General features: G+C 43.7%; 2 protein-coding genes across 2 annotated transcripts; both read right to left on the bottom strand.

The window, feature by feature from the left end:
- Positions 1-2,786: 2,786 nt before the first annotated feature.
- Positions 2,787-7,167, bottom strand: cfap206 (cilia and flagella associated protein 206; the record flags this gene model as incomplete). Its single annotated transcript, XM_079180743.1, has 12 exons — positions 2,787-3,008; positions 3,133-3,276; positions 3,515-3,708; positions 3,886-4,026; positions 4,243-4,441; positions 4,551-4,670; positions 4,874-5,073; positions 5,559-5,726; positions 6,000-6,188; positions 6,270-6,360; positions 6,660-6,743; positions 7,051-7,167. 12 exons carry the CDS (start codon positions 7,165-7,167, stop codon positions 2,787-2,789), a joined length of 1,869 nt encoding a protein of 622 aa, XP_079036869.1.
- An 883-nt stretch (positions 7,168-8,050) lies between these two features.
- LOC306711431 (uncharacterized protein) lies at positions 8,051-16,822 on the bottom strand. Its single transcript, XM_079180386.1, has 13 exons — positions 16,715-16,822; positions 15,993-16,175; positions 14,684-15,801; positions 14,051-14,147; positions 13,806-13,913; positions 12,341-13,690; positions 12,022-12,144; positions 11,767-11,895; positions 11,421-11,613; positions 11,043-11,167; positions 10,683-10,867; positions 10,057-10,190; positions 8,051-9,929 (listed from the first exon to the last, which is right to left on the bottom strand). The coding sequence occupies exons 1-13, from the start codon at positions 16,760-16,762 to the stop codon at positions 9,697-9,699; spliced, it is 4,026 nt and encodes a 1,341-aa protein (XP_079036512.1). The 5' UTR covers positions 16,763-16,822; the 3' UTR covers positions 8,051-9,696.
- Positions 16,823-16,831: the final 9 nt, after the last annotated feature.

Genomic DNA, 16,831 nt, shown 5'->3' with positions numbered 1-16,831 from the left:
ATGACTGATATTTGGGAGCATTCAGCACCTACACTGTGGTGATCGGATGGTTTACAGTACCACATCCATCAGCCAACAGCGACTGGGAGGACGACATATACAAATGGTGTCAGATATGAGGACATTTTTAATTACTTTGTAGTCTCTTGGTGTAGATGGCTCCAGTGTGAGGAACTACAAAAATACCGAAGCCGAAAAAGGCCACACAAAAAGTTGAAATTTCTAGATATAGTTGCTCTAAAGAGCCAAACTTTCTGTCTGCTTGCAAGATAGCTAGCACGCCAAAATGGTAGTTCTTGATTTAATTTATTATTATTTTTAAATACCCCATGATGGTTAAATCTGGCAGTGAGAGTAACCAGGACTGAGCGGGGCAGACTGTCAGACCCTGATGCAGTAAAACGAGAGGTTTTCTAAAGGGACTCTGGTGCTCAGAAACACTACCACTTTTGTCCACAGGGGCCGCCAGAATCAACACAAAATGAAAGTTCCTTGTAGTAGCTTTAATCACGGCTTCTTTTAAAGCTTTTAAGCAGGTAAAGGATGATAAAGCTAACAACGCTAAGCAACGTAATCTTCACTTCCACTTTAACATGGAAGATTAAAAAAAATGACGCAATGACCCTGGTTCAGCCAAAGAATAAGGTCAACAACAAACGCTCCGAACAGGCACTGCACTAGTTAGTCCAATGATGATCGAAATAAATAATGAAAAATAGTTTAATTAAGCCGTTTATATGATCACGTCAATCTAGTGCCATTTCAGACATAACTCTGCTGTATTTTATGTTATAATTCACATCTTAAAATGTGACAGAGGAGTATTTGCTCTGTAATTAAACGCTGGATTATTTTCAAGTTGGAAAAGAGGATAAATATCGCATGAATAGGCATTATGTATTATGTAATATTATGTAGCAGTACAGGCCCTGTTCTTCATATGCGGACAAATGAGGAATCCAGATTCGGATGTGGATGAGTTTTGAGTCGGGACTTATTTCAAACCTCCAAATCATTTTGCCCAAATCTGCCAAAGTGCAAGAGGTTTTAGGGTGAACCATGTATATGAAGTAATAAATAGAAACAAATGGCTGTGTTTCTTCTATTTCTAATAAAAGAGAGTTGATGTAAATGGGACTTTAGAAGAGAACATGCAGGTTATTGATAAACTATTATCATCAATCATTGAGAGATAACATTTCTTTTTACAATCAACACTTAAAGTGATGAAGGCAAATGACAAGGTAGTACAAAATGTAAACCACACTTTGGGGCTTCAGTTTTACCTCTTTACTTGAGATTTTGTTAAACTTATTTCTTCCTTTTTACATAATGAACCAAAACACAGACAATGAGGATGATAATAAAGAGAATAAGTATAAAAACAGATTTTAAATGATCCACTCAAAACTAAAATTCTGATCATTATTATCATGTAACAGGTTGAACTGTACTTGTGTAGTAGAGGACGACTGCTGGTGCTAACTGTGGAGCGGAGTGTGTGTGGTATGGATTTGGTAACAATGGTGAAAAGAGCTTGAGTTGAATTTAAAGTCCCTCAAGGCGTTTCACTACCAAATGTATTTGTTCTGTTTTTAGTCGCAGTCTTGACTAAAAGGGCGTTTTCATATTCGGTGCGATTGATTCTTATCTTGTTGTTAAATGTTAAAGTTTGGTAATTATTAAGAAACACAGAATCAAGGGTAAGTTTGCATTTAAACAGCAGCTGTTTGTGATGTAAATGGTGTTTCAAATCTTCAGGGTTTCATGGTTACATGTCATCGTTTCATCCTTTGACCTGTTTCTAGATATGCTTGAACTTGAACTTAGTAGGTGAAGCTTTTTTTCTACTTTCACGTCTCCATCTCTTGAAACTCTTCTCATCGACATGTTAAATCATGTAATTGGCAAGTCGTACAGAATTCTTGATTAAAATGTTCTTTCTTAGAGTAGTTGTCCTCCGACTGTTTTTCTACAAAAACACCACTGACTCGACCAAGAAAGAGATACGACTGCAATGCAGGTCAGCAGAACATCCGACATGTTGGAGTCAAATGAAGTCAAAATTTTTTACGAGGGTCGGTTTTGAAATGTGTCCCTCTGTTCCTTTTTAAGCTTATGTAATGTCTGCGGTGACATCTGTCGTGGCTTATGTCAAATTTAAGACAAAGCCGAAGCGACAGACATGGTAGAAATAAACCAAGAGCTTAGTCAGATCATTGTAAACAATGAAAATGAAAACAACAATCTCTATCCACTGCTAAAAAAACAAACCAAAACGGATTAATGATTTGACCATGAAGTAAAAATTCTGTTAGGATACAGCTGTGATGAAAGAGACGGTCATTTGGTGATTGTAGTGTAGTAGCTACATTTAGATGTAAGAGGTCTTCTTAATGGATAATTCTGGTTTATTACAACCTATTATTATTATTATTATAGTTTGTTCACTATCAGTATGACTTTGAGTTGTGCGCCACACCACAGACTATATAAGAAGCTACACACACAACACTGTTAAACCAAAATCTGTTTCTGCGAAATGCCAAATGAAAGATGAAGGAGAAAGGATGAAGGGCAATACTTAATCACAGGAGTATTCATTTAATGAAGGCCATAGCTGTACATACGTACTGAATAGAAGTAACTAAATGCGTGAGAGGAACATTTTTGCCTGCTTTTGTCCTTCATAAAGTTGCATGCACACTTTTCACTGCTTACATAAACGTTTTTATTATTTATTATTATTACTACTATTATCTATTTTTTTCTGTTGGACCCCGTAACTATTCATCCACAGGCCTGGTCAGGTCTATTTTGACCACGCGTCCGTCTCTTTGTCCCCTCAGACCAGCCAGGTAGACCTGAGGTTTGGGCACGTTGCTCTCACCGTCTCGCTTGCTCTGACAGGCCGCGTTCTTGGGCAGCCAGGTCTGAGAGACGTTTTCCCGCCTCATGTGGCTCATATCCGTCTGCACCGAGTGCGTCATTTTTGTCCTGATATCAGCCTAGAATTATGACATAAATATATATATATATATATATATAGCTGCATTTCTTTTAACCTTAATATCTTCCCAGAAACTTAACATTCGCATGACAAAGAATTGCATGTAGTGAATTCTGGCTCACCAGTTTGATAGCTTTTCTCCGCAGCTCCCACTCGCTCCACTCGTATGACTTGACGATGTTTGTCTCCACCGGGTGGACGTCTGTCTGTGTGCCGCTCTCACACCTGGTGGCGGGCTTCACCGATAAACTCTCTCCTGGCTGAATCTGCAAAAACCACACGGCAACAACTCTGTTTGGATCAAACTCCCAGTGAAGTCAGCGTGCAATGCTGTCAGCCACAGTATCCTCTATACTACCACCAGATGTAGGAGCAAACTACAAAAATAATGAAGCATTTCAAACCCTACATCTAGCAGAATGAATAGTACTCTCATATATCATAGGTGTCCTAACTATGGGACTATGTACTTTGAGGACACTCAACGTGGAAGAGGCTGCTCACCTCGGAGTAAGGACTGACGCAGGACAACTCTTGGTGCAGTTTGAGGAGCTGAATGAGTTCAGGGGAGTGCTTGGCTTTCTCTGCGACCTCTGCGATGAACTCGTCTGGACTGGAGGCAAATTTCATGGCAGCCTCTTTGGAGCTGAAAACATAGAGCTTCTCCTTGTGTTGAAGGACTCCGATGTGTGGATTACCTGCAACATTGAGGATGCTCTTCATATAGAATCCCTTCATACAGAATATATTGTATATAAATAGAAAAAGATGAGAGGGAATAAACAATGTTACCATGACATTTTACACACACAAGGAGTAGATTTGCTGCTGCTTCACACTGAACCGAGTTGTTTGGTGTATCATGAGAACGGTACCTGGGAGTAGAAGCCCATCTCTGTTCACAAGCGTGTAGCCACAGACTCCGTTATACTGTAGTGGCAGCTCATTGAAACTGGCCGTTGTTTCAGGGAGGAGCCATTCCTGTGTCTTCATCTCAGCTGGAACGATACACTCATCTGAAAGGCATAATAAAGCAAAACAACCACATTTAAAGGGAAACCATCAACAATCTGAGCCTGTCAGTGGCAAAAACTAACTTTTAGTGGACGTACATTGGTGGTGAGGCCTGAAAGGATTACATCGCATTGTTTAGCGGCTGCAGCGCGCACCTCGCGCCTGCTTTACCACGGAGAGAATAAACCACGCTTCACACGCTGTAACTGTTTCCATACCTGAGGACTCCATCATTCTCTGGTCGTCTGTCTTCACCTCGGACGCCTCCAGCAGGCCGTCCAGATACGCCTCAGAAAACATGTTGGCCTGAGAAGCAACAAAGGGCCGCAGGTTGTGCAGGATGTTGTTGAGGATGTTCAGCAGCTCGGCCTCATCCTGAAGTCCAGACCACAGCTGTGACAGGGACCTGAACAGCGGCTGAAAGACGAACATGAGGCGTGACCAAAATGAGGCTAAAATAATTTAAGACAAACTATTCCTTTAAGACAAAATATAAGAGAATAACAGAAGGGACCAAGACACTTACAAAAACCTTTGTAGTCAGTACAGCCGTCTGTGATTGCACAGTTTCTTTCAGCAGCTTCATCTGTGATGAGAGCTCAGTCTGTAGGATCTCAACATGCTTGGCACATAAACATGCATCAGACTGGTGGTAAAGGGAAAACAACAAAGTTATTCTTTAACATACATTTCACTACGAGACATAAAACATGAATTTACCTGCCTTCTTTTGCTCAATGAGCTGCAAAAAATGGGTGTTCCTCATCATCTAAACTCACATTATATTAGTAATAGACGTGAGCTACATGATACCGCATTGACACAAACCGTAACTCTGTGTTACCTCACCAGTAACATTTTGAGGAACACTTCATGCTGCCTGACGTTGTAGAGCGCCTGTTTGAGCAGGACAACGGGCACGTCCCGACTGTCACGGTCCAGCTTCTCCAGCAAAGCGGTGTACTTCCACGCCACAGTCTGTGAGACACTCAGCTCGTTTTCAACGCTTTTACTGGTGACTGGAAGGACTTCGTGGAGAGCCGCAGGCACTGTGGAGAGAATGTAAAAGGAAGTACCAAAATTACCAAATGCAGCATTGATTATTGTGAAGAAGTCTGAGGATGTTGTTGAAGATGCAAAATGAAAAGCTTACACTCTTGGTTAAATAAACACGACACTTCTCTGGACAAACTAAACCTAAATCTGTGTCGTTGCAACTTCGTGGAGGCAGAGAGGCAACTGTTTGCACCTCAGATTTGAACCTCAATTCCCAGAAACCCTCTAATGGATGTCAGCGAACTCTCCACTGAATGCTGCTAACCTTGCCACCTTTATACCTGCTCAGCTATGACATTCTTCCCTGAACCAGCCAGCCCCACTTCACTCAGAAGACGGTATTTTTTTACATAAAACCTTGCAGAAGCTTTATTGTAAATATTCTGCTGAGCACCTTATCTGTGAAATTTGCAAATTACATTACATTGTCTATAAGGTAACATTTTTGTTTTTCTGTCAGAGGCCTGGTGTACTGTACTTAGTTCACGGAGGTCGGTCTCCTCGCCTCCCTTCTTGCCGGCTTTGTTGAAGAGTCGGACCCCTGTGACGATCATGGTGAGCTCGTTGAGCTGCTTCTCCTTGTCCCTCTTTAAGAGCACCATGAAGGCTCCCAGTTCAGCCTGAGGGAAGACGCTCTGCAGGGCCGCTGGGACAAGAGGACGAGAAGCCAAGAGTCGGGATACAGTTTGTGCATAATTAATGTAAGTTACTGCATCCAAATGAGTCTGAAGTTGGGTTCATAGTTGAGAAGCCGGTAAAACAAAGCAATGCATGATTTCAAAGCTCAGAGGAAACTCGTGCTGTCTGGGGCACTGACACATCATTTGTACATTGTTTTTAATGGGTGGCACTGCCCTACATCCTGTACTGTTACTGACTATAGTTCCCCAGAAGCTGAAAGAATAAGTTAAAGTGAAACCTGCAGCCTCATGCAAAGCGTTGCCGTCCGTAGGCGAGCCCATGCCGGACCGCAGCTGGATGTAGGTGACGATTTTACGGTACAAAGCGTCTGATTCCTCCTGTGTTTTCACTCTGCTGTCAGTGATCTCTCTGCTCACCGCACTCGGCCTCGACTCCGCCATACGGTGGACTTCCTCAAGAAACTCACCTGCACAAACACAAGTAGCTGCTTAGTCATGATATTCATATTACGAACAAATGGGAATTTGTCATTTCACACAACACTTACGTCGGGAGGTGTAATTCATATCAAAATACATCTGCATCTTGATCGTGTCAAGGGACGGGCTGCACTGGTCCATCAGTTTATCCAGACACAGCTGCAGGAAACATGGCAGATGGAGATTATAAATAAACAGGTGTGCTCTTGCAGGTCAGTACTCACACAGTGTGTGTTTATTCACACAGTGTGTAACTGAGCACGATACAAATGTACATAATTACTTTATCAACATATTATTCGTGGTAACTTATAGATCATAGTGTAGTAGCTCAGTCTAACGACATCCAAATGAATGTCAAGATACTTTAGAATATAAAAGACATGGCCATAGAAACTTGAATAAATAATGTAATTTCTTTCTATTATAATCTAAATGAATCAAATACAGGAACTCACCTCTTCCAGTTTCTGGACGTCTTGTTTCGTCAGTGTTTGATCAACATTAAACCCATTTCTTGGGTCCAGCACCACAGCTTTCACCTGAGAACATTAAGAAAGGAACACATACATATAAAGCTATAGAGTGTTTATTGCACACAAAGAAATCTGTGCAATATAAATACAATGGGCAATACTAAAATTATTCTGTCTGTATATATAATATTTAACTTATTTAATGTTCTTTACTGTTTTATTATTTATTATACTTGTTTTGATCTTGTTTTTCTACTATGTCTCTTGTTTGCACTATGCTGCTGTAATCCTGTGAATGTCTCCACTGCAGGACTAATAAAGGATTATATATTATATACATATTACATATCTTATCTTAACAAGCTTCACTGACCATGAAAGCCACCAAAGTGTCCGTCACCACGTGCCCTCTCACTGCGCACTGCTGCACTATTTCACCAATAATGTTCGTAATCACGCTTGCGCGCGCTCTGGACGTCTCCACCGACATTTAAGTAATTTATCTTATAACTAAAAAGGTTCACAGTTAATTGGTATACCGATACATCCACGGCAGTCTGTTGATAACTGGTTGTCACAGTAACATTGTGTGCGTGCGCAATACTGAGGGACGTATGACGTGAACGAGTCCAGTAGAGCGCGCTATAGACCGTTGGGTCCATGTTTACTTCCTGTTTACTTCCGGTCAAATAATAAACCGGGACACGTGTGGAGTGTATAGAACTGTGAAATGGTATATTTTTAAAGTACTAACGCTCAGTTGCTGTCGTTTTTCAAAATGAATGAATTATTTATCAGAATACGATTTTAATAATGATTTATAGTAAATAAGCTAAAATAATGTTGACATTCTTGCCAGTGGGATTATGGAATCCTTGTGCAGAAAAAGTAAAATAAAAGAAATAATTACAGTAAATCTGCCAAACAGTTCAACATTGATAAAGTGTTAAAATGTACTTTGCTGGCAATAAAGAGGGTAAATGTAACAATGCACTTTGCATACAGCGATTTATTGAATTTAAATCATGTTTGTATTAGTTACAGTAGTAGTAATCCCATTTTATCAATTATTTTTCAACTGAATGTTAAAAAGCATTTGAACTAAACAGTTTTGACTTAACAGCGTATTGCAGTAAATGAGGAAAGCTTTATATCCAATGTCCACTGGTAGAACTGTTCCATATATTTCCTGCTTAGGAACTCATTTACTTCAGCTGCTACATTGAAATACTGTAATAGAACCGTGTGTTTTATCCACAGGACGTACGGCAAGATGTGTGCCTGTTGTACAAAAAAAAAGGAACGCAAAGGAATGAGGATTAAAATATTTATTATAAAAACAGACATGACATAAATATCATGGTTTGGGTGAAACATTGCTAGATTCAGTCCAGACTGTTACAGTAGATTTAGGAGGAGAGCCAGACAGTAGAGCCAGTAAACAAGGCTCACGGAGCAGTTCAGAGGCAGAAGTAGAGATCCCGGTCACATTTCATGCTGATTTCCACTTAAGAGCTGAACTTCAGGTCACATGATAAACCCCATGCCTTTAGGGAGGCAGTTCACAAAAGCCAAAAAAAAACAACAACAACATGCAGACAAAAAAAAGTGCACCTAAAAGAGGACATGCAACAAAATAACAGCATGCTAAACAGAGAAACGTTCAAACAAATTACATTAAATATAAATATACTGGGTTGGCAAGGTGGGTTTTCAGAATCAATAGTATTGAGGTAAACGCAGCACTTTTGGCACCATTGGAACGCCTTTCAATAATGTCAACACTACTGTGCAAGTGTTCAAAATACACAACCACTGTTCTCAGATCAGAAAAAAAAGAATTAGTGGCAAAGACACTGCACTCAATAGAAAATATTAAAGAACTTCAACTTCACAAAATATACAAACGTTACCAGCAACAGTAGCATTGAACATCACCCGCTTATTCAACAGACTGGAAGGCATTACCAGACCAACACTTCACATCGTTCTCCATCATTACCAGCGACACGCTAACCTTCCCAAAGCCAAAGGTTCACTCGAGTGGAGGATCGACATGTTTAATAAGCATTAGGGACACATGACTCGGCTGTTTTTGAGAACACAAACTTCTTATCCCAAGAATACACATTTTCTCCTCTCCAGTTCACATTACTGCAGCAAACATTCAGGTAGAGTTATATTTTAGCTTTTGGATATTTCACGAGTATTAAGGCCACTGATAGGAAAAATTTGAGTTATATACAAAAGAGAAAAAAGAAGAAATTAAAATACATCACGAGAAAACCAAATCACAAAACGTTCTGTAAGGAAATAAAAAGAAATACAAGAATTTGTGAAATTTGAGTAAAAAATGATTATTGAAATATACATGTTTTATTAATATTTTTCCTAACAGTGGCACAAATACATCAAAATTATTATTTAATGCTGCTATAATAAAAACTAAATCATAGCCGTGAACACTGCACAGATCCAAACTTCAACATTAATGCAACTTTCACCATGTCTAGCACATAAAAAAAACAAATTTACTTTAAATTGTTGTATAAATACACGTCGTAATTTGATATTAGATTAATATATAATTTGGAGTCGGCACATCGAGTTCTCTTTATGTGCTTAATGTAGAACCAAAGTTGGCAGATGTCGATTAAAGGCCAGCTTCAAATCTAGTCCCATAAACCACGAACATTAGCCTACATGCGCTTAAATTCTCGAGACAGAAGTGCTTTCCCAAAATGGGAAACTTAAGACACATTAGAAAAAAGGTTCTTGAGGGACGACGACATCGACTGACAGGAATTTCATGGATGTAAACATTACTTTCATCCGTGTCATGTTGGTGGACCTCAGTCACTGACGACGAGGGTTAAACTGACTCCACAGAAAACTCAATGCATAAAGAGACAAATATATAAAAGGGCTTATAATGGCTCATACCAATCCATGGCACTGTATTATATATATTGCACTTGTGGAAATAACATTAAGCGGTACGTTACACAGCGGCACCGTCTCAGAAGCACTTCCTGAAGACGATCTGCGGCCCGTGCTCCTCATATTCTTCCTGACTGATCCAGGCGGCGCTGAAGGTGGGCAGGTTGGCGAGCACCGCTCCTCCGCTCCACACCGAGAAGTCTCTGTCCTCGGGGCTGGTGACGCGAACGCTCTCCCCCATGTCGGCGGGAAGCAGTCCTTTGATTTCAGCCTGGAGCCGCTCAGGCAGGCCCGGCAGCAGAGTGTTCCCGCCTTCAGCAAGAGACAGAAAAAAAAAAAATGAATTCCAGTCAGTAGAAGTTACCTGGAAAGATGTTTTTGAGTTCATCTTTGAGCCCTTCTGGCTGTTTGTGTAACACCGTAACAAAACAACGTTTACCTGACAGTACGATATTTCCCAGGAAGCAGCGCCGCAGGTCGATGTCTGAGCTGAGGATGGACTTAAAGACGCTCTCGTGCATCCCATAATGGTCCCGTCCAATCAGCTCGGGTTTAAAGAGAATCTCAGGGGCCCTGCATGAACGAGGAAGTGGTAGACCTATTTGAGTAGGCTGTTATAAGATGGTAGCTGCAGCGACCTGTCAATCACAGTAAGCCCCGCCCTAAAGCATACCCTGCTTTATGTTTGACTCTAAATGGACCATCATTTACTCAATGAACATCATGCTGTATTGAAGAAGACTTGAAACTAGAGATTGAGACCATAAACTCATATTTACAATGTTTACTGAGGTAATAAATCAAGAGAGAAGTAGAGTCATTTCTCATAGACTTCTATACAACCAGAGGAGTCGCCCCCTGGTGGACACTAGAGAGAATGCAAGTTTTAAGACACTTCCACTTTGGCTTCAATCGGCAGAACCGTCTGGTTGTTTCCCATCCTAACAGCTAATGAAATGTCAAAACATGCAAAAGAAATAACAAAGTTCTCACATGTCTAGTGTTAATATTGATTTCCTTTAGGACCCCACTCAGTGAAGCAGGACATGACGTGCAGACGGTTACCTGAACCTCTCCGGGCCGAGTGTGACGATCTGTCCGTCTGGCATGGTGTAATGCATCTCTCTGCAGGACGCCTGACTCAGCTCGGCTTCATAGTCGACGGCCACACAGCAGCAGCGCTCCTTCATCTCCCTCACTATCTCTATCTCCGCCGTGGTGCGCATGCACACCCCTTGTTCCTGCAGAAGCTTTCAGCACAGGCACACCAAAAAATGGTCACTTCTACAGTTTAGCTTGCACCACACAGCAACAAAACATGTCATCATGAATATCCTAACACATGTTATTATAGTTTACGACCCAAGACCGGCTCGTCTAAGCCCCTTGTGTAACGAACAAACAAAAAAGAAAGCGAGTGAATACCTTTTTCAGATGCATTGTAACGTCTGCACCAGCCAGAGGAAAGCGCTGCACAGCATGAGGTAGACAGTATCCCTCAAACACAGGCACACTGTGGCTCACTCCGTCTCCAGAGTCAAACACCACACCTTCAACGAAAACAAAAAAAAAAGTTCATGAAAAGAAATCCTCACATTCTCTTTTTGAGCCAAGGAGGAAAATAAGGCTTTAAAACAGCTGTTTAAACATGCCAAGAGGAGACTGAAGTCCAAGACCGTATTAAGTACTATTAAGTCCTCGTCATGAAATCACACATTAGTAATTGATGTTTTAATTCAGTATTCATCCAAGCAAATCTATCCAACATAATGCATGAATAGACGCGTCAATTAGCCAAATTACCAGTCGATCTCCCGGCAGCGTAAAGTGCCAGCACCGCCTGCATGGCCACGTAGGTGAAGGGAACATTGAAACACTCGAACATGATCTCCACCATGCGCTGACGGTTCTGCAAGGGGTTCATGGCCGCCTCGGTCAGCAGGACAGGGTGATCTTCTGGCTCCACACCCAGCTGCTGGAACGTGTGATGCCAAATCTAAAAATAAAACACAAAACAGTCAAGAAAGTCCAGGTCACAAACCCATTCATTCTGGTCCTCCGGGTAACAATCCAAGCAACCTGAGTTCTAGTGTCAACACTCAGTGACATAACATCTGATATCAGGCATGTGCATCACTACTCTCGTTACCTTTTCCATTTCATCCCAGTTACGAATGATCCCGTTCTTAATGGGATGCTTCAGAGCCAGGACCCCTCTCATTTGTTGAGCTTCATGGCCAATGTAGATCTCCCTTTCAAGGTTGCCATTCATTATTTCCTGCAAAAAAAACAAAAAGTTGATCATAAAAAAGTCTGTCTTGAGCCAAAGCCACATCACTATTAGGATGCATCCTCTCTTTTATAGAGAATATAAGAAGAAATACTTTAAAGTGAATGCCCGTACCTCATATTTTGGCATTCCAATAATTGTTGGGAATATAATGTTTGGGAGGTCTTGATCTGCAAATCCTGCTTTCATCAAACCAGACCCCGTATCCAGGACTATGGGGGTCTTGAAATCTGTCATCTGCAAACACATTAAGAAAAATATCTATTTGAATCAAATGAACAATGAAGCTGACGATGCTCCTAATCTAACAACAGGTGATAGAGCAACTTATACTTCTATGTAAATTGTTGTTGTTTTTTTTAAATCCAGTCTTTATGCTAAGCTAACCACGTTAAAAAGTGGCCACCCTGCAGTATCGCAGTAGATAGTGTACCTCTCTCATGTTGACATTAAGCTGGGCCTGAATCCCAGGTGACCCAGAGCCTGATATCCTCATGGCCTCGGAGCTCTGAACACCATCAGCAAAGCCTTCATCCCGCTCGTCTCTTCCCCCGGGGTCAAACTCCAGAGGCCGGAGGTCAGGAGGCAGCGACTGCTCATCTGCAGCAGATAGAGTCTGGACTTCCTCTGCTGGGTGCAAATCTGTTGCTAGCAAACACTCCGGTACTTCTGATGCATCCTCTTCACCTTGAGTGGTTACGTCAGACAATTGTTCTAATGAAACATTGCATTTTTTGGTGAGCGCATGGTTGTTGCTGCTGCTGCTGTGTTCCTTCACATCTGGATTGACAAAACAGTCGTGACCGACGGCTGGAGTTGCATTCTCAAGCAGTGCATGGAGTTGCACAAAACCGGGATCTTGAGCGACGGCGGGCCGAGCTGGATCCTGCAGCCCCGTGTAAGGAGGAGGTTCGTGTTCAGCGAGGTCGTCGTGGTTCACAGGAAGTGGAGCCCTTCTTGGCTCGGGCACAGGAGGAAGGTGCGAGTTCCCACCTGGGTCAAACTCTCCAACATCGGGCTTCATTCCAGAAGGTAAAGACGCATCTTCACGAGATTTGTCTAATTTGTTCCCATAGATACATCCCTCTTCAGGAGCTTCCTTCAAATCAGCGGTGGCTTTATTAAATGCCAACGAGCAATCATCTAGACTCTGGGAATCTGGAGGTTGAACAAAGTCTTGTGGTGTAGCCTCTTCGGCAACATCGGGACCCGACCCCGCTCGAACAGTTTCAGTTTGACACGTTTCCTGAGAATCACTCTGGGATCTACAGCTACCTGATAAAAGCGCATCACAGAGGGCTCGGTCTTCCTTATTCTCATTTCTAGCCTTCTCCATCACAGAACATTTTACAACCATTCTAGCTCTGTCCTTGTGCTTCTTCGCTTTACGTTCTTTGGCCAAACTCTTCTCGAGCTTCTCCACCTCCCTTTTCTCCTTTTCCAGTTGTAGCTGAAAAGCCTCCCTCTCTTCGCTCGTACTTGACGGCCTGTTTGTGTCCGGAGGTTCGCCCACAGAGAGTTGCTCTTCGGGGGTTTCTTCGCAGCGTCGGAGCTCCTGGATCTTCAGGTTCTCCTCCATGATCAGCTCCTCCAGGATGTGGACTTTCCTCAGCTCCGTCAACAGGTCCGGCCTGCTGTGAAATGCTTCCCCGGCAGCTTCAGAAGCCTTAGTTTCGCTTGCAGATCCAGCTGATCCGGGCTCACTGAGGTGGTCGGACTCTGCAGGGTCAAGATAATCCTCGAGGCCAAGAACACCGGCTTCAGCCAGCTCACTAGACGACATCTTTAATAAATGAGCACAAGCAGGCGAAGCATGAGGAATGCAGGTCATACAAGGTATTAGGAAAAGGAAAGTGCTGAACCCAGCTGATAAGATGTATTAACACAACCAAACGTACCACACCGAGCTGGTCCTCACTGCCCCACGGAGGCCACTGATGGTGCCCGTCCTCCGCCCTCAGCAGGGCGTCCAGCACCGCCTCCTGAGCCAGAACCTTTTCTTCTTTCTGAGGAGGAAGACGTTTCAATGGGCTCTTTTAACTTGTGAAGGGCATCAGATGTTAATATTTGACATTTCACACGATCACAGCCCTAAAATGGCGGCAATCATCCACTCTTTTACTCAAAACGATGCACCTCCTACCTCTAGTATTTCATCAGCCCTGTCCAGGATCTTCTCCACCGCCCTCAAACCCTGCTGCTCCTTCACATCCCAGTCATTGAGGGAGACATCGATCTCACTGAGGGGAAAAAAAAAATCAAGAATTTAAGTTTTTTAAATCCACTCTAGAAACCCCTGAAAATACTGGCGTCAGGAAAACATGCCTGAGCAGGAAAGTTTGGGAATTTTCCGAGACCCCCATTAGAAACATTAAACTTGGGTGGGACCATAACAATATTACACCATTATTTCCAGGGCAACAAAGGAGGAGTTTAGAACATAAGGTGGAGGATTAACCCCAGACGGAGGAACTATACAAGAGGAGATCAGTTAGACTCCCGGGTTCATTTCTTTGTTTAAAGAATAAACTCTAGTGCGTCAAACTCTAACTGCTTCCAGTGATTTCTTTGAACATTTTCGGGACTCCAATAGCAGCAAAATAACAGAATAGACTAAGTGCTGGAGCAGTAGTTTAGACTCCCATCCCTACTTCATACACTCAGACAGAAACTCAAATTAAATTTTATCAAATAACGTGTCAATTCAAATAGATTTTTTTGAAGGAGTGACCGGCTGAGCCAGACTGATTTAATATCCTATAAACGGACGCGTTACCCGTCCACAGCATCGTCGTTCTGGTTGTGGAGGTCATACGAGTCCCAGAGGAGAGTAGGAATCCCCTCGGTGGTGCAGATGGACTCGTCTCTTCCGTCTGTAATCGTGCTGGAGAGGAGGTGGCGAACGGGACTCAGCTCAGCATCCTCCACACCGCTTTGCGAGTGCATCGTCCAGTCGCCGCTCTGTGGGCCTGCGGGCCGCGTGACGCTCAAAACCTCAGTCTCTGTGGGCTGATCTCGAGACCCGTCGGACTGGTCGGCGTTGGTGCCGGAGGGATTATGGGATGGCAGCTCTCTCTTCTGCGGCGTTGGGTTCTGCGTGATGGTGACGGTGTACGAGCTTTCCAGATCGTCTACCGGCAAGCTAAGCCACGGATTGTTGGGCAGCGCCGCCAAGCGCTTCACTTTGATCTCCAGGTTGAGGGAATCCACGGTGACCTTCGGGACGATCTGGATGCTGGCCCCGGAGGAGCTCCCCACGGAGCCAACGTCCTCACAATCTGAAACACTGGAGGTAGTCGCTTTGTGGATTTGAGGCTGGCCCACGGCTCCTTCCCTGCCTCCCCACACCTCCGGCTGGCTGCTCGCAGCGCCATCGAAACCCGAGTCGAATGAGCTGAGGGACGGGGGTTTGTCCTCAGCCGACGCCACCGCAGAAACCGCAGTCGCTACTAGAAGACGGGCCTCTTCCGTACCACCTTCACATTTACCGACGTCCGGAACGTCTTTAGTCGCTCCGTTTGTAGCGCCGTCGGCGGAGGAAGGGTTTACACGGCCGCTCCGCAACAGCTCGTACTGCCACTGTAAGGCCAGCTGGAGGTGACCGACAGCCACAGGTCCCGAACTCATCAGCAGCTTCCTCAGGGTCAAGCACCGATGAGACATCTGCTTGCCGGCCTCCTGGACCTCATCATCCGGAATGGCTTTGGACAGATGGGCCAGATGAACCAGCTCCTCCGTGTCTGGAGGGGGATTCTGCTTCAGGAAAGTGGACATCTTGTACCTCCACGCAGGGATGGTCCCCCAGCTCCTCCTCTGAACACCGTCTCCACCGACTCCGGACAGCAGCAGCTGGAGGACGTTCTCACAGAGGACCAGACGGTACCAGCTGTTGGCCTGGAAGAGGAACACAGTTTGGGGTAGTTTAGGGGCAACACTTTAACTTACAAGGGTTTGTATTTGCAAACCAACGATATTATAGATGGAGGGTGGTACAATGAAATGTTTCCACCCTTGTTTTAAAGTGAATCAATCTTTTCAGATACAGACACGACCACTTTTAAAGTCCTGAAATGCTGAGAACTTGCCTTGTCGTAGTGATGGTGGTAGCTGGAAACTGCTCTGAGGGTTTGGAGAATGAAGTTCACTGCAGAGCGGAGCTTCTCCTTCAGCCTCTCCACATCCAGAACCCAGCGCTCCCTGGTCTGACCGTCATACAGCAGGATCTCCACTACCGTGTGGATCACATCTTCAGCACAGAGAATGAGTGCCTGGTAGGTGGAGGGTTGGAGTTATTAACAGTACTTACCAAAAAGATTACTCATAGGGAATACGACAGTGAGAGAGTGGATGCGTGACTGATATTAGACATCTAATCAGGAAAAAGACTGAAGTTAATACAAGGAACTTTCATTTTGTGTTGATTCTGGCGGTCCCTGTGGACAACAACGGTACTGTTGCCATCAGCACCAGAGTCCCTTTAAGAGTCGGTCCTGGTCCTGGTTCCTCCCGTGCCTCCCTTCCCTCCAGCAATACAGCCTTTTACTGCTGGAGTCTGAGCTGAATAAGTTTCTGGTGAACGTGATGCCGCGGAGGATCGGTCCCAATGTTAAGCAGTAAGAATATCCACCATCACTGAATAGACAGTTTGCTTTTGCAGCTCATATAGAGGCATCACTATGAAATTGAGGCCAGTTAAAAGGATCCTTGTAGAAACTTTCAGAATCTTCTAAACTGTGAAAATCTGAACCACAATACAGTCTGAGGCCGGGATTACAGCGAGGCCACAAAGAGAACAGTAAATCCGTACCATGGCAGGCGTGTGAATGGACGCCTGAAATTCAGAAACCAACATCATCGCCTCCGCAGCATCCTTGGCAATCTCTATTTTGTAAGGCTGGAGTTTCTCTTGAAGGAGGGTTTTGAT

Source organism: Pholis gunnellus (genome assembly GCF_910591455.1).
Source record: "Pholis gunnellus genome assembly, chromosome: 19".
In the NCBI taxonomy this organism is placed as follows: Eukaryota; Metazoa; Chordata; class Actinopteri; order Perciformes; family Pholidae; genus Pholis; species Pholis gunnellus.
This window is presented reverse-complemented; position numbering and strand designations above follow the sequence as displayed.

What these genes read in the sequence shown, in the direction of transcription:
- LOC306711431 (XM_079180386.1), bottom strand. Translation starts at nt 16,762, where the DNA reads ATGATGTTGGTTTCTGAATTTCAGGCGTCCATTCACACGCCTGCCATG. An exon ending in ACCACCATCACTACGACAAG is followed by an intron (nt 15,802 to 15,992) that starts GCAAGTTCTCAG and finishes TTCCTCTTCCAG; the next exon opens with GCCAACAGCTGGTACCGTCT. An exon ending in CTCGGCCCGGAGAGGTTCAG is followed by an intron (nt 10,191 to 10,682) that starts GTAACCGTCTGC and finishes TCGTTCATGCAG; the next exon opens with GGCCCCTGAGATTCTCTTTA.